General features: G+C 42.2%; 1 protein-coding gene across 1 annotated transcript; it reads left to right on the top strand.

Moving 5' to 3' along the window:
- Nucleotides 1–1580: 1580 nt before the first annotated feature.
- LOC146072943 (vomeronasal type-2 receptor 26-like) lies at nt 1581–13547 on the top strand (the record flags this gene model as incomplete). Its single annotated transcript, XM_083180126.1, has 3 exons — nt 1581–2330; nt 12350–12940; nt 13458–13547. Coding segments are annotated over 3 exons (1431 nt in total), but the record flags the coding sequence as incomplete, so codon positions are not given.
- Nucleotides 13548–22347: the final 8800 nt, after the last annotated feature.

The following is a 22347-nucleotide window of genomic DNA, read 5'->3' as shown; positions in this document are numbered from 1 at the left end:
CCCCTCAGGAAGGATACCATGCGTGCTGCTATAACTGTGTGCCGTGTTCCGAGGGAGAAATATCTAGTAAGTCTTGTAAATGTTTGATATCTTTAGCTTTTCCTTTGCAAGAACGGGTTGGGATCATTTGGTCTACAGCATTATGGTTGACAGTCATTAGGTCGACACCATCATGTTGACACTGGCAAAGGTCGACATGGGTCTAGGTTGACATGGTTCTAGGTCGAAAGGTCATTAGTTCAACACGTCGTTAGTTCGACAGGTCATTAGTTCGACATTGTGTAGGTCAAACAGTCAAAAGGTCAATATGGGGTTTTTCACAGTTTTTTACCTGAATGTCAACACAGTCGACATGGACACAGTTTAAAGTGCACCGAATCCCCTCACATCGCTCGGCACACTATTTTATTCTCCCACAACGCCCTAGTGGATGGTAGGGCATGAAATACCGCTTGTTGGCACACGTTGGCTCAAAAAACAGTGAAAAACGATGTCGACCTTTTTTTGACTGTCGACCTAGACAACATCGAACTAATGACCTGTCGAACTAACGACCTGTCGAACTAATGACTTTTCGACCTAGAACGATGTCGACCTTTTACCAAGGTTACCTAGACCCATGCTGACCTTTTCCCATGTCGACCTAATGGTGTCGACCTAATTACTGTCGAACATAATGCTGTAGACCAAATGACCGCATCCCGCAAGAACAAGTGTAGTAAATAGAAAATGAAATAATATTAATTCATTAACAATTTATTAGGTACGTTATCTTCAAAATGCAAATAAAAGTGATTGTGCCATACAGAAAATAATAATAATAATAATAATAATAATAATAATAATAATAATAATAATTATAATAACAACATCTGTATTCCTTACCTTTATAATGTAAATTACCACCAGTGACATCCAGAGGCCGCTCGATGGACAAAATGATTTTTTGTGTGCTAAAAGATGTCATAACAGAAAGGGAAAGCAATTTTTGCAGGGACCTTGACATGTTTTAACATTGTGGAAAGAAAATGGAATAAGAGGCGATGGTCTATTTCCAAAAAACACTGCACAGAGATCTAAGCCCATTTGCTCTTGTACACATTGCAGCTCCGAAAAGAGTGAAGTGCATCTGCGCACTCGTGCAATGCACCCCTGGGACTGGAGATGCCTCTGAAGAGGATCTTGAAGGCCGCTTTGGACACTGGGGGACACCGTAACATCATAAGTATGGAAAAAACTAGATACTTGTGTAGTTTCATGGCGCCACTGCCCGCGGATTGCATTGTCAAAATATATAAATTTGACAATTTTCTAAATTTATCAAAAAATCATTTACAAAAAGTTATTAATTTAGTAAAAAAAAAGGCTGTCCAAAATGCAATTTCTTGCAATTTGTGGACACTGATGTAATTCCAGTAAGATTTCCCTTAATTTAATGTGACAATTAGTTTATGTGCAAATCATACTGTAAATCTAGCAACAATTGTTTAGCTGCCTGAAAAAAATTAGCTACTCCATTATATTTGGGCTAGTACTTGTAAAATAAATGGAGGGGAAAATTAAGACAGGGATATAACTGAATAATTGTCCATTTTAATTTCATAGACAATGAAAATTGTGTCAAATGTTCTGACACTGAGTGGCCAAATGATGCTAAAAACATCTGTATTTCCAAAGCACAAGAGTTTCTCTCATATGAACTGGACTTTATAACTTTGATTTTCTCTGGCATAACTATATTATTTTCTGTTCTAATTATCTTCATATTTGGAATATTTATCTTCTTCCGGAACAACCAGATTGTCAGAGCCAATAACCGGAATCTCAGCTTTGTTCTCCTCATCTCTCTAAAGCTGAGTGTACTCTGTATATTTCTCTTCCTTGGTCGCCCAGTGGATATAACCTGCATGCTGCGACAGATCTGCTTTGGAGTCATATTTACTATCGCTGTGTCCTCAGTCCTGGCCAAGACTATAATGGTTTGCATCGCTTTTAAGGCCACAAGACCTGGGAGTTACTGGAGAAGATGGATGGGAGTCAAACTACCAAATTCCTTAGTGGTGATCTGCTCATCTGTCCAGGTCCTGAATGGTGTCATCTGGTTGTCAGTTTCTCCTCCTTATTTAGAGTATAACATGGACACATATCCTGGGACTATCATTATCCAATGTAATGAGGGTTCTGTGCTGGCCTTTTATTTCATGTTGGGTTACATGGGATTCCTGGCAGCTGTGAGCTTTGTTCTGGCTTTCATGGTGAGGACATTACCGGACATCTATAATGAGGCCAAGTACATCACATTCAGCATGCTGGTGTTCTGCAGTGTATGGGTCTGTGCCATCCCGGCCTATCTGAGCAGTAAGGGGAAACAGATGGTCATTGTAGAGGTGTTTGCTATATTAGCCTCATGTATTGGGATATTAGGCTGTATGTTTTTGCCCAAATGCTACAATATACTGACGAGACATCACAAGCCCAACAAAAAAAAAATTTTTTTTGCAGGGATAAGAAAAGCTTTTCTTCATAATATTCAATGATTGTCATTAATAGACCTTTTACTTGTGTTTAGCTTACATATATAAGTACTGTAGACTATATCCCATCACTGCACCCTGCTGTCCTATTACCAGTCATTGCACTGCACTGGTTCCCTATGACACTCAAAATCAAATTCAAGCTTCTCACCCTCAAATGTCTTAATCACACCATTTGTCACTGATGTCCAGCCTATTATCCCCACAGCAATTACTGTAATTGTACAACTCAGGTGCAAAATAATAACATAATTAGTGGGATGCCTGTAAACTCCTATTTAGTTTCAATATTAAAGAGTGCTTTTAACTGGTATCTATGCAGCTCCAAAAAACGATACTGGAGATCGATATATCAGAAATAGACTCAATTAAAGAGAGCACATTTATACCAGTTCATTTATAAAGAATTATTTGTAAAATCTCATTTATAATAAATGACATAAATTAAAAAATCTTCAGTGTAACACATATATTTCATACACATTAACAATACAGTATGAGCATAGTCCTTATGTACCAATCTCTGTGATCTATCTGAATTATACTTACAGGGGGCGTATTCACCTCTAATCAATTGAAGCAATTGTGTCCATTAACTGTAGTATATAATGGATGAATTTGTATCCACGTGAAGTGAGTATTGCACTTTAGATGATGGTCTCAATCCAATGTGTTTTTTTAAATAAACAGTGCAATCCAAAACTTTAAATTATGTCAAACAGCTGCATGTGGCATTATTGTACCTGTAGTTCCACAACACTGGTCTCCCTCTGCTTGGGCCCCCAGGTGTAGAAAGGTAATCAGAGCAGTTTTTATTTAGGCTCAATGGGTCTGGGTGCACAGACAGAGGAGGTGGATGATGGTGGCACAGATGGATCTACCTCCGTGAGCCACTTGGCAAATCGCGGACCTCGGCACTGCATTCTACTTACCTGACGGGCACCAGATGGAGATTGTTGTAGTCCCAATTTAGGTTGGTGGAGAGATGAAGATAACACAGGTGTGATGCGGTGGTCAGCCTCCTCAGCATTGGGGTGATGGAATAGAGGTGAATCGCTGGGTACTCTAGGACAGTGCTCAAACTCTCACTCTTGACCGGTTTCTCCGTCACTTCACTCTGACGGTTTCCTCAGTAGATATTGTCCACACACCATCCCTAATCACAACTACCCTTTCTACTTTCTGGATATTTCTGAGTTGTCTTAACCTCTGGACATTCCTTCTATGTTTGATAAGACTTTTATCAGCCTTCCAGCCTTCAAACATGCCATTAAAATTTTTATTCCACTAGTGTATTATTTGTAATACACTATATCTGCAATATTGTCTATTGTCTAATAATGTTGTCCCATTGTATTGTTTTACTATTTTTCCATGGCCCTTTTTGATTAATAATAAGAAGAATAATACATTGTTATTGTTGTTATTATTATTATTATTATTATTATTATTATTATTATTATTTTGACTTTTGTCAGCACCTGTTAATTAAGTGTTGCTCTTAAACATGTCATATTTTAAATGTTTATCCCCTTGGTGACTTTCATTGAAAACATTAATAGCTAGAAATGAAATTCAGAATTTATGTGGTATATAATTTCAATGTAATTTTTTTTTTATACAAAATATTATTTCCCCGGTGGTAAAGGGAGCATAATAAATATGTGGTACTTATGTAGTATCTGGACACCCAATTTTTTGATTGTATGCCTTAACTTAAGGCATACAATCAGATGCGATGCGATGCGATCGACCCGATTTTCCATAGGATTCATTGTAAAAATGGTCTTGTTCATTTCCCGACTATCCAAGTGGGCATGGAGTTGGATATAAACCTGTGGCGAGCGAAGCGAGCCACCGAGCCCGAAGCGTGGCGAGCGGACGCAGATTATTTTGGTGACATGGAATACATTTTAAATAATCTGCGTCCGCTCGCCACGCTTTGGGCTCGGTGGCTCGCTTCGCTCGCCACAGGTTTATATCCAACTCCATGCCCACTTGGATAGTCGGGAAATGAACAAGACCATTGTTACAATGAATCCTATGAAAAATCGGGTCCATCGCATCGCATCTGATTGTATGCCTTAAGTTAAGGCATACAATCAAAAAATCGGGCGTCCAGATACTACATAAGTACCAAATATGTTATCATACACTATTCTTATATAAGTTTTCAAGATTAATGTTTTCAATTCACAAATCTTATATTCTTTCCTTTATAAGATCTGGCAAACGTTACATTCTTAATAATAATAATAATAATAATAATAATAATAATAATAATAATAATAATTATTATTATTATTATTGCAAAATTGTTATTATTATTATTATTATTATTATTATTATTATTATTATTATTATTGCTACTATTACCAATTGCCCGTTTGATTTTTAAACAAACAATACAATTTGCAATTCTAAATGAACAATTAGTCAGAATCGGAGAACTTCGGGGTAGATTTATCAATATTGCCTTAAGGTTCCTTATGGGTGCAGGTTCGCTTCACCACTTTATCGTGGTGAAGCTCCCCTGCAATTCACCGAAATGTATCAATAGCGTGGGCTTCGTTATGGGAGTGTGTTATCCCCTGCTGCCGGGGACACGCTGCCTCCAAAACGTATGTGCGCTGCATGCGCAGTTTTCCATGTTAGCCACTGCTTGTTGGTCTCCGGGGGCTTCAGATTAAAACTCCGCATGCGCCGGGTAATGTTCACAGGGGATGCTGGGATGCTGTGTACCCGGCGCATGCGCAGTTTTAATCTGAAGCCCCCGGAGACCAACAAGCGGCACCTAAAAGCACACAGGAGACCCGCTTCGCCAGAAAATTCTGGCGCTATGAACTGAACTGCAAAGAAGGAGCACGTGGCCTGCGGGAAGCTTCATAAATAAGGTATTAGCCTGGAGCTCTGCAGAAACTAACACATACACGTTAACCCTCCTGCCCCACACCGCCGCCGTTAAAGTACCCACACAGCGGGTTTGATAGATAAGGGGAAGCGTTATCCCCTGCTTTAGCGCATGGGGATAGCGCATATACCCCATAGTGCTGTTTGATAATTCTACCCCTTAATCTTTAAAATGGTATCTAATTTATCGATTTTGGATAAGTATGAAGGGAGAAAAAGGGATCGTCACCAAAAATCATCTACTAAAAATAATATATATGATTACAAAAGTTCTAATACCTGCAACCTCCTTTCACTGCCTATTCTTTGGTCATTACTTGATTACTGGTTTAGCATAACATTACAAGATTACTGGTTTAGAATAACTTTACCTACCCACAAGTATAAAATGCTCTGCTTTTCCTCCACCCCAGCACGAATGAACACAAAATACCAATTTCACCCATGTCTTCCACCTGTGCATACATAATCTGAATTCTTTACCCTGTGCACAGCATAAGACTGTATACTCTTGTATATCCCATCTGCCTCTCTAAAATTAGCCCACCTGTGTGCACATATATTTATTATAACTGTAGACTCCCTGAAAGAATGCCATCCTTCTTATTAAGGGGTAGTGGAATCCTAATCTCGGTACCAAACTGCACTCCTTAATATTACTAATTCTGGTTATATAGACCTTACTGGTAGCAGTGTCTCAGAATGATTGTAATGACAAGAAAAAAAACAGGTTACTCTAGCATTGACTTCCTTGTTGTTTTGCGTACACTTCTGTGGTACATGGACAATTATCAGGTTTAACTCTCATTAGTTGATACATCTACATTCAACCTTTTTTTTTACCAATGGCAATAACCTATTAAACTCTTTAGCATGCCACATGGATAGGCTTTAATATGAATTGAAGCAATTGGATATAATACACTTACCCTGTGAATCATCATCTTATTAACAAGCTATTCATTCTTTGTGTGAGCTGCAGTGTAGAAACCAGACACTCCACCTGCCTCCCTGTCGCAATTCACCTTGTCTACTCAGCAATCTATTTTAGATTTCACACGGATAAAACCAAGGTTCTCCCTCTCCACATAAAGGGGGGGTATGCAATGTTGGAAGACATCCCGCAGCCATCCCGCAGACATCTCCTGACATCATGTGATCAGACATGTAAATTTCACTTTAAACTTGCAGCATGTACCTGTATTCTCAATACACTTTATTTTGCATTTGACAAGACTGCCGTTTATTCCCATCTTGGTGGGATTCCTTGGACTGTTATTCATTTGCATCTCGGGCACCTGGAGCAATTGACACTGAGTCACCTCGAGTGCCGGCAGCATTGGATTGCTATATATATATATATATATATATATATATATAGAGAGAGAGAGAGAGAGAGAGAGAGAGATAACGAACTGTGTGAGCTGCCACTCCTTGTAAATGTGCTGATGCCCAGGTGCCTATAAAGGAATAAGTACAGGTTGTAAAGAGATGCCGCATCTCTTTGCAACATATATATATCTTTGTGGTCGTCGCGGCACTCAGCTTTCTCAGGAAAGTAATATACAATACAGTGTCTGTATATCAACGTTTCAGTGCTTTATTTTATGCACTATCTTCAGGATACAGAGTATGACATTCATAACTGGACACCATGTGAAAAACAGCCAGTGGCTGCCTCCCACCACTGGGCGGTGCTGGGTGACATCATCCACCAGCTGTTTTCGTGATTACATAGCACTAGCACCCAATTAGGCTGAGTGAACTAGTACACAAATTGTGCATACATTACAGTGCTGTGGTAATAAAATTTTTGCAATACATATAATGCAGTAAGTAAACAAGAATTATAAGTGCACAAGTGTGTATGCATATGCAGTATCTTTACAAACAATCAAATGAATACTTCATAGAGGTGCCCGACATGTTTATGGAAATCAAATGAAGTGTAAACTCAAAGTGAAAAAGAAACATAAACTCAAATCTATATAATAAGTTGAAGAGTCTGTGTGCGTGTGTGTGCGTGTGTGTGTGTGTGCGTGTCTGTCGCATTGCGGACACACCGTGGCACTCAGAGACACCAAATTCAGCAACAAGATACCTCTGGACCCGGTGGTGTGCACCTCGAAGCCGTTTTTGGGAAATTTCACTTAGAAATTTAAAAAACACCAAGTTGTAATTTTCCTTTATTGATGTTCTGGGGGAAAAATTGATGATCGGGAAACCGTTTGCGAAGGAACAACTCCACACCTGGCTTCATTGCTGTCATTGAGTATGAATGACACATTCTAACATTATGGTGAAGGCTTTAAACAATTAGGAAATAATTGAGGATATACATAGACCACACAACACACACACACACACACAACACCACATACGCACACATAGCACACAACACACACATTTATACGTAGAGCACCTCACACACTTACACATTGGACAGATACACACACACAAAACACACCACATGCAGTACAATACAAATCCATACACACTACAACACACACCCAAAAACAGTACAACAAACACACAGAACACACACACTTAAACATTGCCAGGATACGCAAAGCACACTACACACACATATATACGTAGCACACATCACAAACTTACACATTCGGCAGATACACACAACACAACACTCACAGTACAACACACACCCACATTCACTACAACACACACCCAAAAACAGTACAATACACAAAACACACACTTAAACATTGCACAGATGCACACAGCACACTACACACACACAGATTTATACATAGCACACCTTATGCACTTACACATAGGGCAGATACACACAACACACACACATAACATACCTCTAACAGCACAACACAAACCCACAACACAAACCCACATTCACCACACACACCCAAAAAACAGTACGACACACACAAAACACACACTTAAACATTGCACAGATACACAAAGACACAACACACACATACTGTATATACGTAGCACACCTCACACACTTACGCATTGGACAGATACATACACTACAACACACACAACCACATACACTACAACACACACACAAAAACAGTACAACACACACAAACACACAGAACACATAAAAAATGTACCAGCAAATAAAAACTGTACCTAATGTACCGTTTCTACTTTGTTCCCCATATCCGTCTCTCCAGTCCTCCAGCCTGTCACTGCGCTCCCCGGCCAGTTGCACTGAGAAATCTTTGTCCTGGGCAATGCACCCATTGATCAATACAAAGTGGGTACACTGCACTCACCCTGTTAGTCAGTTGGATATCAGGCACTGCTCTGCCTTAAGGGTTTCCCAGACTCTTTTGGTTCATAGATAATGTTTGGTCGATGGGCATGAGCGCTGCATGCATTTGTTTGAATGTTATGAGTGTAAGAAGTTGAAGAATAAGACTGAGATGAAGATTTGTCACGTTATAGTGTACAATTTACTCAATAAATCGTGAAAAAAATATGCGTACATAGAAGTACAGTACAATCAAGAAATGAAAGTAGGATTGAAAAATAAATTCTGATTCAAACTGATAATAGTTTGAATGGCAGTGGGTTGCGAAACAAATCTATAGGTGGAGGGGGTATGGATATAGTGGGCATAATTGGTGTTTGGTACACCTACAGGGGGTCCCCAGTTGATGAGAAATTCTCACTACAGTGTCACCGTAGGGGGATTTCCAATTGGGGTTCAGGTGGTCTTTTAGTGACCCCTTTATAATCCTGTTGGTCTCTTCTCCTGGAGCCTACGGTCTCCCTCAGTGATTGACTATCATTAAGGGAGACTGTAAGCTCAAGGAGAAGAGACCTACAGGATTGTAAAGGGTCCCTAAAAGACCACCTGGACCCCAATTGGGAATCCCCCTATGGTGACACTGTGACCGTGACACTGTAGTGAAAATCCCATCAATTGAGGGCCCCCTGTAGGTGTAACAAACACCAATTATGCCCACAATATCCATACCCCCACCTATAGATTAAATTGTTTTTTAATCCTACTTTCATTTCTTGATTGTACTTCTATGTACACTTACATTTTTTTCACGATTTATTCAGTAAATTGTACACTTTGTAACATGGCAATTCGGTACTCTTTACCTAGAACGGCGCCCGCGATTGGCATTGCGGGCGTCGGGGGTAAAAAATCGTGGGCATCGCGGCCATCGCATGCACATAAAAAACGGGTGCGACGCGATGCCCGCGATTTTCCCATAGGGATCAATGTTAAAAGTCAGATTGGACGCGATTTTAGTGTTAAATGCCTCAATGCCCGCGATTTTTACATAGGAAACAATGTTAAATGGGCCACAGAGCCCTAATAGTCCCCCTGAAGTCTTAAATGGCCCCCACAATTTTTAACGCCACCCCACGATCAACGTGAACCCGAAGCGTGGCGAGCGCTGCGAGCCCGCGAGGGGCGGCGGTACGCGTCCTCCGACCTTTTCATACCCCCACTATCCACGTCGGCGTGGAGTTGAGAATAGAATAGTGTGGCGAGCGGAGCGAGCCACCGAGCCCGAAGCGTGGCGTGCGGACGCGGATACCTGTGAAGCCCGCGAAGGGACGCGTTTACCTGTGAAGGTATCCGCGTGCGCTCGACACGCTTCGGGCTCGGTGGCTCGCTGCGCTCGCCACACTATTCTATTCTCAACTCCACGCCGACGTGGATAGTGGAGGTATGAAAAGGTCGGAGGGCGCGTACCGCCGCCCCTCGCGGGCTCGCTGCGCTCGCCACGCTTCGGGTTGACGTTGATCGTGGGGTGGCGTTAACAATTGTGGGGGCCATTTCAGACTTTAGGGTGACTATTTGGGCTCTGTGGCACATTTAACATTGTTTCCTATGGAAAAATCGCGGGCATTGAGGCATTGAACACTAAAATCGCGTCCAATCTCACTTTTAACATTGATCCCTATGGGAAATCGCGGGCATCGCATCGCACCCGTTTTTTAGTGCATACGATGGTCGCGATGGGCGCCATTCTAGGTAAAGAGTACCGGCAATTCTTTTTCTCAGTCTTATTCTTCAACTTCTTAAACTCCAAACCTTATCAATGCATCCATTGATGATTGTGATGGCTGGATCAGTGGATTGGCCCGGCGGGTGTAGGGAAGAATTTGGCCCATTGCACCCATTCCCAGTGGTGCATTACAGTGGTGCGGAAAGTGTGCGTCGCGTCATGACATCATGTGGCCAGGCCCGCGGACCTGCTCCCACACTCAGGGGCTGCCCCACTGTTTGGTAGAGATGCTTGGTGCATGTGCTTTACAGATCCCCAGACCTCAGAGACTGCTGCAGGCAGGTTCGGTGAGGGGAGTGGCAGTGGCAGGGAGCAGTGAATTTTTAATTAATTATGATGCGGTAAGTAACGCCCACCCTGGACCCCAAGCACTGTAATTACACACCCTAGAAACTGTACCAATGAAAGTATAGAAATTGAGATGTGGACATGTCCCTTTCTGATTTTGTACCGATTTCTGACCCTCAGATGTTGGAGGATATGTCATACAGTAGGTGCTAAATCTCAGGAGTGGATGTGGAATTCATCAACACATACAAGTTTTCAACTCAGGAGCGTTATGTTTCAAACAACAACACCACACCTGATTTCATTGCCATCATTGAGTATCAATGCAAACACATTCTAACATTATGGTGGAATCTATAACAAATTACAATCTTAGGTCTTTGTCACAGCATACTGTAAGATGACATTTTTCAGCAATTTTGGAAATAAAGAAACCCCAAGGTTTTCCCGGGCAACGCCGGGCAGGTCAGCTAGTATTATATATATATATATATATATATATATATATATATATATATATATATATATATATATATATATATATATATATATATATATATTTATTTATTTATTTATTTATTTATTAACAGTTTCTTATATATATATATATATATATATCAAGCACATTTAAATACAAAATATATTCCTGTTAGCAATAAAATGAAATGACAGGTTTAAAATGCTGAAAAAGATAAATACTCATTTAACCCCTTCGGTGCTATAACGTCAAGCTGGAAGATCCACTCTGCTTCTCGTTTAAGCAGTGCTCTATTGCGGTCTCCTCCTCTGATAGGTTTCTGTACCTGATCTATCATACGATAGCGGAGGCTAGATAAGGAATGACGTTTTTCTACAAAATGACAGGCCACAGGATGCTCACTACTACCTGCCGTCAATGCTGCACGGATAGTTGACCTGAGACCCGCCATTCTCTCTTTAAATTTGCACTGTGTCTTGCCTATGTAGGCAAGACCGCACGGACATAATAACTGATAAATAACATGTGAACTGTTACACGTAAGATGTTGTTTCATTTTAATCTGTTTGCCCGTGTGTGGGTGGTTAAATGTGTTGCCACTTATCATGAATTGACAAGTGACACAGGAGCTAAGAAATTTACTTACCCATGGATTAGACGCCCAAATTATTTCTGAGGAACTGGCCAGTGCACTATGCCCCGAATACCCGATCATTCCCCTTTTGTATGCACTTCCAAAATTGCACAAAGGAACTTTCCCCGCCCCAGGCCGTCACATTACCTCATCCAGGGGCTCCTTATTACAACCTATCTCCATCTACTTGGACACGGTATTACAACCGCTGGTGCAGCAACATAAACATTATTTAAGGGACACTACAGCATTTCTGAATCATTTATCTACAATGGAAAGCTGAGCTGAACCTACATGGTTGGTGTGTGCAGACATTGTTAGTCTGTACACTATAATACCCCATGAAGAAGGCTGCGAAGCGGTAAGAACTTTCATGACATTGAGTGGGTTATTCGACACAGACTATGTCGACTTTTGCATTTTGTTGTTGCGGTTTGTGCTTACAAAGAACTTTTTCATGTTCAACGGGTGCTTTTATTTGCAGGGCAAGGGATGTTCTATGGGAGCAGCAGTGGCTCCAGCTTTAGCGAACATCTATATGTTCCACATGGAACAAAAAATATTTTTTGACCAAACAGCTGTAAGTGGGTACATCCCAGCATACGTCAGATACATAGATGACATATTCTTTGTATGGTCAGGAAGCAAAGATCAGTTATTAGAAGTCATTGAAATGCATAACAATACCAACTGCCCTGTAAAATTCACCATCCATATGGACATGGCTCATATCGACTTCCTGGATGTCGACATATCCCGGAGTCCAAGAGGACTAGTCACCAAAGTGTTTTATAAGCCTACCGATCGTAACACAGGTCTCCACATAGGCAGCTACCACGCCATCTCGTTAAAAATGGGTCTCCCGCACTCTCAGATGATACGTGTGAGACGTATCAACTCTGAGAGTGTGGGAGCAGAGGCACAATTAGATAACCTCCTAGATAAATTTGTGGAACGTGGTTACGATCGGGACGCTCTGACATACACAAAAAATAAAGTAATGAAATTAGAACGCCCCACTCTGTTGGAGAAAAAGCCAAACACTGACCCCATTGAGAAGCCAAGATTACCATGGGTCAGTGAATATAATACTAAATCCAACCAGGTAGCCAGTATTGTAAAAAATCAATGGCCATTACTAAAAACTGATAACACCTTACCATTTACTAAAACATCGCTTATGCCTTGTTACACACGAGGACCCAATCTACGCGATCTACTTGTTAAATCCGATGTTACCAGATGCACTACAAAGGGTCACTTTCTGTCGCAGCAACCAGGCTGTTTCAGATGCGCGTGTGCCACTTGTCAATTCATGATAAGTGGCAACACATTTAACCACCCTCATACAGGCAAACAGATTAAAATGAAACAACATCTTACGTGTAACAGTTCACATGTTGTTTATCAGTTATTATGTCCATGTGGTGTTGCCTACATAGGCAAGACACAGTGCAAATTTAAAGAGAGAATGGCGGGTCACAGGTCAACTATCCGTGCAGCATTGACGGTGGGTAGTAGTGAGCATCCTGTGGCCCGTCATTTTGTAGAAAAACGTCATTCCTTATCCAGCCTGCCCTATCGTATGATAGATCAGGTACAGAAACCGATCAGAGGAGGAGACCGCAATAGAGCACTGCTTAAACGAGAAGCAGAGTGGATCTTCCAGCTTGACGTTATAGCACCGAAGGGGTTAAATGAGTATTTATCTTTTTCAGCATTTAAAACCTGTCATTGCATTTTATTGCTAACAGGAATATATTTTGTATTTAAATGTGCTTGATATACCATTGCCGTGATTGGATACCGCTGCATTGATTTCTTTATTTATTTAATATTTGAGTTTATGTTTCTTTTTCACTTTGAGTTTACACTTCATTTGATTTCCATAAACATGTCGAACACCTCTATGAAGTATTCATTTGATTGTTTGTAAAGATACTGCATATGTATACACACTTGTGCACTTATAATTCTTGTTTACTTACTGCATTATATGTTTTGCAAAAAATTTATAATCACAGCACTGTAATTTATGCACAATTTGTGTACTAGTTCACTCAGCCTAATTGGGTGCTAGTGCTATGTAATCACGAAAACAGCTGGTGGATGATGTCACCCAGCACCGCCCACTGGCTGTTTTACACATGGTGTCACTATTTAAGGCCAGTTTTGAATGTCATACTCTGTATTCTGAAGTCACGCCAACCACAAAGATATACCTGCTTTCCTGAAGCTGCGAGGGCACCTGTGATTGTTACAACCTGATGATGGGAGTGCTGGTCCACCCCCCAGTCTATATATATATACTGTATACTGACAGTGTGGAGGTGTCACACGATCAACAGTAATGACACTCACAGACCCCCAAGTTCAGGTCAACGTTTCGAAGCTTTATTCACGCTTCTTCCTCTGGACCAACAATTGAAAAAACCACAGTGCAAATGACATTTAAATACATACATACCAGCACGCCCTCCGTCGCCCGGCATCCACCACGCCCGCCATGAAGTGACGTCATCAAACCCGGCCAGGTCAGTTACGTCCGCGCCAACAGGCGTCCTGACGTTACCCTTTCTCCGGATCACACGCACTTCACGTCCAGGCGTCCCGGCGTCCTATGGTTGCCGCAGCAACCAAAGCTGCATCTACAATTAGAAACACAGAAACACCAATAACAGTTAAACAAAATAGTGCAACATTAAAACACATGTAAACCTATTACTCATAAACATTAGAAAAATAGCAATATATCAATATATAAATGCATAACATGGATACACTTATATGTAGAATCCTAGAGGACATCGATGTAGGAAACTGTCAAAAACAGTAATGCATGTAAAAGAAAGCAACAATATAATGTAATGTACAGTATACATGTAAATAGCTCGACTAGATACCACAAAATCAGATGAAACAATGGAGGCCAGCAGATTCATTTAACCCCTTCGGCGCCAGTGTCCCCAATCTATGGATCCACTGGGCCTCACACCGGAGGAGCTTCAATGACCTATTGCCCCCTCTGATGGTAGCTGGCACATGATCAATAATAATGTACCTCAACATAGGGATAGTGTGTTTAGCTGTCCCAAAGTGCCGCGCCACAGGCTGATCACTCTGCCCTTTAGCAAGAGCAGCCTTGATCAAAGACCTGTGGCCGGCCATCCTCTCCCGTAAGGTACGTTATGTCTTACCGACATAGTGTAACCCACACGGACACGTGATCATATAAACAATGAACCGTGTCATGCAGGTCACCCTATGTCGGATAGTGTATCGTTTGCCGCTATGGGGGTGACAAAAAGAATTGGCTCTAGTGAGGGACCAGCTGGTTATACACCCCAGTACGGCTAGTACCGGTATCAATAGGATTGTGAAATGTAATTGGCCCATCATCCAGTCTGACCAGGCCCTTCATCTGTCTGGGAGTCAGATTATGCCCTGTTATACGAGGGGCAAAAACATTAGGGATTATGTGGTCAAATCTGATGTTGCCCTTTTGCCCGGAGAAAGGGTAACGTCAGGACGCCTGTTGGCGCGGACGTGACTGACCTGGCCGGGTTTGATGACGTCACTCCATGGCGGGCGTGGTGGATGCCAGGCGACAGAGGTATGTATTTAAATGTCATTTGCACTGTGGTTTTTTCAATTGTTGGTCCTGAGGAAGAAGCGTGAATAAAGCTTCGAAACGTTGACCTGACCTTGGGGGTCTGTGAGTGTCATTACTGTTGATCGTGTGCCACCTCCACGCTGTCAGTATCTTTACTTGCCTAGTGCAAGTTGTGGTGTGCACCGGACTTTTACCCTATGTGAGGAGTGCTACTATATAACTGGACTATATATATATATATATATATATATATATATGTATATATATATATATATATATATATATATATATATATATATATATATATATATATATATATATATATATATATATATATATAGCTTGTTGGATGTCCGGCACTCCCCGCTTGCTGGTGATTCTATGGGCCCGGGTGCCTTCCCCTGTGGCAATGCAGCCACCAATACAGCATCCAAAGGCGTCACTCTGGGGCTTGTGTATCAAACAAAAGTGAAGTTTATTAGCTTCTATATGGTCTACGCCGTTTCGGGTATTAACCCTTCGTCAGGACCAGAAGACAATCAAAAGTGCAACAACAAATATATATATATATATATAGGCAACAGAAACTGGCACTCCAGCATAGAAGGGTGATAGCTGACCGGGGTGCTGCAAGAGGGGAGATGTAGACGGGGTTGTATAACAGCACTCCACGGGTTCAAACAAGAAGACTCCAGACACTGGTATCAGTCAACGTTTCGGAATTTTACTTCCGTTTTCAAGACAAACCAAAGCATAATGTACAAAAACCAACATAAATACCGTGCAAAGCGTGCAGCTCCTCCTTCCCTCCGCCCGCATCCAGCCTCTCAGCATTGCCGTTCCCGCCATTGTCGGATCCCCGTGTAGCGTTAGGACAGCGCTCTGACGTCATCACACTGCGTCCCGGCTGTTCCCCACGTTGTCATGGAGACGCATGTGTCAGCCGCGGTCTGCAGTAAACGAGAGCCGGCGGGGTGTGCATCACTTCGCCGCTCCGTGTCCTCCGCTGGCAATCAATCGCGTTCCTAGAATGTGAGAACAGGGGAGTGTTGATGTACGTGCACTGCCCGGATAATCTGGCCGCAGGGTTCACGTAGATGGCGTCAGGTTGCTAAGCAACCAGCTGGATGCCGTCTGGAATGGGAACATAATGAGAGAGAAATGCAATCAATATTATATACATAAAAAGGTGCATAAAATCAACAAAACAAGAATACCAATGTGAAAAACTAGCAACACAGTACATGTTCAGATGGTCAATACGGGGAATCTATAGAAAAATATTAAAGGGCATTTGCTCATTAAGTCCCTTGGGGTTCAAAGTCTGTAGGCGAAAGATCCAATAGGTTTCCAATTTAAGAAGTTTGAGGGCCCTGTCACCACCTCTTAAATCAAACGGAACATGATCAATGATCACGTATTTTAAGTTAGCCAGAGAGTGTTTGGCAGCAACAAAATGCCGGGCTACCGGCTGGTCATTCTCTTTGTGGTTTAAAGCAGATTTAATGGCGGACCGATGGGCCGCTATCCGTTCCCGAAAGGTCCGGATAGTTTTCCCCACGTAGCATAGGCCACATGGACATGTGATCATGTATACTACGTGGGTACTAGTACAGGTGACAGCATGCTTGATGGGTATTTGATGTCCCAGATGCGGATGAGGAAAGGATTTGGTGGTGCGCATACCACTGCATGTGGTGCATCCCACGCATCTAGTGCAGCCCCCCGGTTTTCGTTGAGTATTGGGGGGTAAGCGTAAAGAAATGTCCGTGTTAACGATCCAATCTCGTAGGTTCCGGCCGCGTTTGTAGCAAGCCATGGGAGTTTTGTTTTTTAATGTCTTGAGATCTTTGTCAGACTGGATGACTGGCCACAATAGTTTGGTGCTTTTAGAAATTGCATCATCAGCGTTGTTGTAATCGCGCACCCAACCAAACCTATCGTCAAGATTTTTCTTCGGTCCCGATTTCTGTAATAAGTCTGCCCGGGATACACTGTTGACTTTTTCTCTGGCATTAGCCAGGGTCCGAGCAGAGTAACCTCGGTCAGAAAATCGTTTGACCATTTTGTCAAGATCAGTGGAGAGCTTATCTTTGCTGCTGGTGATTCTTTTCACCCGGATAAGCTGAGAAAAGGGGAGACCTTTCTTGAGCGCTGGGGGGTGGTGGCTTTGAGCACTCAACAAGGTATTTCTATCAGTGGGTTTTGAAAATAAGGCCGTCTCCAATTTCCCATTAAGGATGGATATTTCTACATCCTGGTAATGGATCGTTGTTTGACTCAATTCATAGGTAAATTTAATGGGACATTCTCTGAGGTTGATGTCCTGGACCATTTCCTCAAAAGAATTTCTGGTACCTGTCCAAAAAAGGAGGACATCATCAATGTACCTCAAATAAAAAATTATTGAGGCCGCATAGCTGGACTGCAAAAAAAAGGTCGTGTTCCACAAAATGCATGTAAACATTCGCGAACGAGGGTGCCACAGGAGACCCCATGGCACACCCCGTTCGCTGTAGAAAAAATTCTTTGTTGAAAATAAAAAAGTTGCGGGAGAGCGTGAGCTCTAATAGCTGGTTGAAAAATGGGATGGGCGGGCCATTGTATAAAGGATCTGTCTCCAATAACCTTGTAGTGGCCAGCAGCCCCTCTCCATGCGGAATGCTGGTGTAGAGGCTGCTGATATCCAAGGAGCACAGCCACATGTTGGGTGCGGGATCCCCAAATTTCTCAATTTTATTTAACAGGTCTGTGGTGTCTTGTAGATAGGTGGGTAAACGCTGTACGCATGGCTGTAAGAAGTGATCTAGGAAGGAGGAGACAGGGCTGTACAGCGAGTCCCTGGCCGAGATTATTGGACGACCGGGCGGGATTTGTGCATTTTTATGCACTTTAGGCAGACAATACAGGACAGGTGTCCTGGGGAAATCAGTAGTTAGGTATTCCCGGGTGGTGTTGGGTATCCATCCATGATTCACAGCGTGTTCAAGGATCTGGTCCAACTCTCTCTTGTAAAGCAATGTGGGGTCAGCTGACAATTTTTCATATGTGTCCACTTTGGACAGTTGGGAATAGGCTTCATGTTTATAGGCCGCTAAGTCCCATAGAACAATCCCCCCACCTTTGTCGGCGGGGAGGATCATTATGTCCTCATAAGACTTCAAGTCCTTTAGGGCCTTCCATTCCTCTTGGGAGAGGTTTGAGTGGGAGGGGATCTTGGGAACATTCGTCACCACCTGAGAATCGAGTACTTTGATAAAGCTCTGTATAGCGGTGTTGTTGGAGGGTGGATCGAACCGGGACTTCTTCTTAAAGGAGTCATATGGGGTACAGGTGTCAGCTTGTTTATCCCCTGTTGCATTCCTGAAGAAGTCTTTCAACTTTAGATTTCTATTGAGACGATTTAAATCTATCTTCCATTTAAAGTCATCCCATTTGTTGGTTGGCACGAAAGATAGACCCCGGTTCAGTACTCGTATCTCCATATCGGTCAGAGTTCTCTTTGTCAAATTGAAGATCAGATTCTCCTGATGCGTCCCTTTGTTTTGGATCCTTCTCCCTTGTCCTCCCCTGCGTTGGGGCCGATGTCTTTTTTTAGGCCGGCTCTGGTGCGGACCCCTGCACCAGGGCGCTTGGCGTTTTTTGACGCCTGGTTAGAGTCAGCCTGTGACCTTGCAGAACCGCTGCTGGTGTCAGATTGGGGACCACCCCGATCAAATTGTCGGCGTTGTCTGTCTGATCTGCGAGAGTTCCTTGTGGAACCAGTAGTCCAAATATACACACGTTGTTCCATGTAATCACGATTCACCTTTTCGAATTTGCTTTTCTTAAAGGCGACAAGTTCCTTTTTAAAGGTTGCCACTTGTGTTGCCAGTTTCTGTATCCAATCTTCAGATTGATCAGCCAGGAGTGCATTTTTATGTAATAACTCGTACTCCTCCACTTTCTTCTTAGCCAAGCCCATTTCCCTTGCGGACTCTTCGATGACAAGGGTCATCAGGTCCAGGGAGCAGTTGTTTAGAACTGCCACCCAGCGTCTGCAGAAATCGTTGTTATAACGGCCGATGGTCGGCATGTTCTTTACGCGGAACCCCCTCGGGATTTTTTTCTCACGATAATACTCCGAGAGGGTCACGCCGTGCATGAGAAACTCTACCTCTTTCTTCTTTAATTTCAGTAGGTTATTAAAGATATTCTCAGCAGTTGGTGTTCCTGCAGCTTCATCAAGCCGTTCAGTGAATAGCGCTTTGGTGGCTTCATCTTCGGAGAAGCGCAAGCGATCACCAGTCGGGAAGGAAGCGAAATTATAACCATCACCATCTGTCGACATGACGTGTCGATATCTCTCCCCGTCAGTTCCAATCCGGTGGCACTGGTGTCAGGTTACACAAAGCACTCAGTGAGGATTAAAATGCAGCCGTTGCACCTGATGTCCCCTGGCTGGGGTAAGTAACGGAGGTTCCAACTTGGTGGTTTGGTGGGACCACGGTGTCCCAGGTGTAGTCAACACCGGCGGGTGCACAGGTACAGGTGGTTCCTGAAAGAGGAGAGTCCAACCTGGAAATGGGTAGGCAACAGAAACTGGCACTCCAGCATAGAAGGGTGATAGCTGACCGGGGTGCTGCAAGAGGGGAGATGTAGACGGGGTTGTATAACAGCACTCCACGGGTTCAAACAACACATGGGTATAAAGCGGGGTTGTATAACAGCACTCCACGGGTTCAAACAACACATGGGTATAAATGTAATGAATATTCGTTTGGCAATATCAGTTTATTTCTGCAATTTTCATCTCAGGAATGTATATTGGCAATTTAACAAGTTGATTATTGACAAAATAACATAGAAAAATCATATTTTACAATAAAAATATCATCAGACCAAGTTTCCCCCATTAAAAGTATTGAATCTTCAGATTTAATAAGTGTTGGGTTTAAATACACTGAAACCCTTTGACAAAAATTCCCAAAATGATTGAGGTGTTTTGATCCCCATGATCTGTATAATTTTCTCTCTTTATAGTATATGGGGGTTACTCTGGTTCACTCACAAAGGCAAATTCACTCTCAGGCTGATGTAACATGTGCAGAGAGAGTTCGATTTGGGTGAATTATTTTGTTTCTGTGCAGGGTGAATACTGGCTGCTTTATTTTTACACTGCAATATAGATTTTGGTTTGAAATACACACCCCACCCAAATCTAACTCCTGCTGCACATGTTACATCAGGCCCACCTGCAGTGCATATGGTTTTGTCCAACTAAGAGTGAATTTGCCTTTGCGAGTGAACCACAATAACCCCAATATACCAAATTAAACAATATAAAATGACACGAAGGATACCTCCAAATTTATAGCAAGCATTAGGGTTTTAAGCATAAACGGTTATTGAATAAAAAATCAGATGAATAAACAGCACAAGGTCCTTGTCATTTTCAATTATTTAGCATTGGTCAGCATTCAAGGATGGCGGCAGCTGATAAAATTATGCAAATTACACAATCACATGGATTTGTATTGAGACACCCACAGGAAACTTGGATAATCTCAGCAGCTATGTACAAAGGTGAGTATCGGTCACAGAAGAGTAACTTACTACAGTTTTGAGTAGCTCTATGGTCACGTAGCATGGTTCATTGAGTTTAGCAAGGTAGAAGCTGTGACGCCTGAAGTATTTGTTGGCGAGAATTTGTAGATAGGCTCCATTAGGAGCTTTGACCATGTATGTGGATAACCTCAGGTCTAGCTCCAGAGTCCAGAGCCCAAATGTGTGACCAATGATAGAGGAAACAGGAATAAAATCAAGTTTGGTATTTATTGAACAGTAATTAAACAATGGTAGTTATTGTAAGAGAGTCTTAGACTGTAAGAATAGGAAACAGTAACAACTGTAGGAGTCTTTGGACTTGGGATTGCCCGAGTCGGGTGACAGAAAACAGTACTAACTGTAATAGTCTTTGGACTCAGGATTGCATGAGTGAGGAAACAGTAATAACTATAAGAGTCTTTGGACTTGAGATTGCCCAAGTAGAGGCTATGGCCGGAATGGAACTGATAGGAGCAGAAATCAACAATAGCCGAAGGATGTCATCACTGATGTCTGATGATGACCATCGATGGGTGAGGTAGAAGAGGTAAGTATCTTGGAAGACACAGACAGGCAGTGATCTTTACTCTATATGGAACTTGGAGTACCAATACCACAGGCACAAAGGGGAAACACCTGGTGAGATACATGCTGGACACCAATGGTTGCGGATATCAGTGTGATCTCTCTGAAGGTGACTGGGCAGAGTTTATACTTGAGATAAAAACATAGAAACACAGAAACATAGAATTTGATGACAGATAAGAACCACTTGGCCCATCATGTTACCTCAAACCATATTTGACCTTTATTTTTTTGTAAGGATATCAATATGCCTATCCCAAGAATGTTTAACTTGTACTACTGTATTTGTCTCTACCATCTCTGATGGGAGGCTATTCCACTTATCCACTACTCTTTCTGTGAAGTAATTTTGCTCAAATTTCCCCTGAATCTTCCTCCCTCTAGTGTCAGTGCATGTCCTCTTGTTCTGCTGCTCCTCCTCCTGTGAGGAATGTCTCCCACCTGTACCTTGTTAAAGCCCTTGATGTATTTGAAACTTTCTATCATGTCCCCCCTTTCCCTTCTCTGCTCTAAACTATGCATATTAAGATCTTTTGGTCTTTCATGGTAAGTTTTGTGATGTAAGTCATGCACCATTTTAGTTGCCCTTTTTCTCTCTAATGTATTTATATCCTTCTGGAGATATGGACTTCAGAACACAATACTCTAGATGAGGTCATACCAATTACCTATACAGTGGCATTATTACTTCTTTATTT

The sequence above is a fragment of the Crinia signifera genome, chromosome 1, assembly GCF_055691185.1.
Source record: "Crinia signifera chromosome 1, ASM5569118v1, whole genome shotgun sequence".
NCBI classification, from domain to species: domain Eukaryota; kingdom Metazoa; phylum Chordata; class Amphibia; order Anura; family Myobatrachidae; genus Crinia; species Crinia signifera.
Note: the sequence above shows the minus strand (reverse complement) of the source record. Positions and strands in the feature narration are given on the sequence as shown.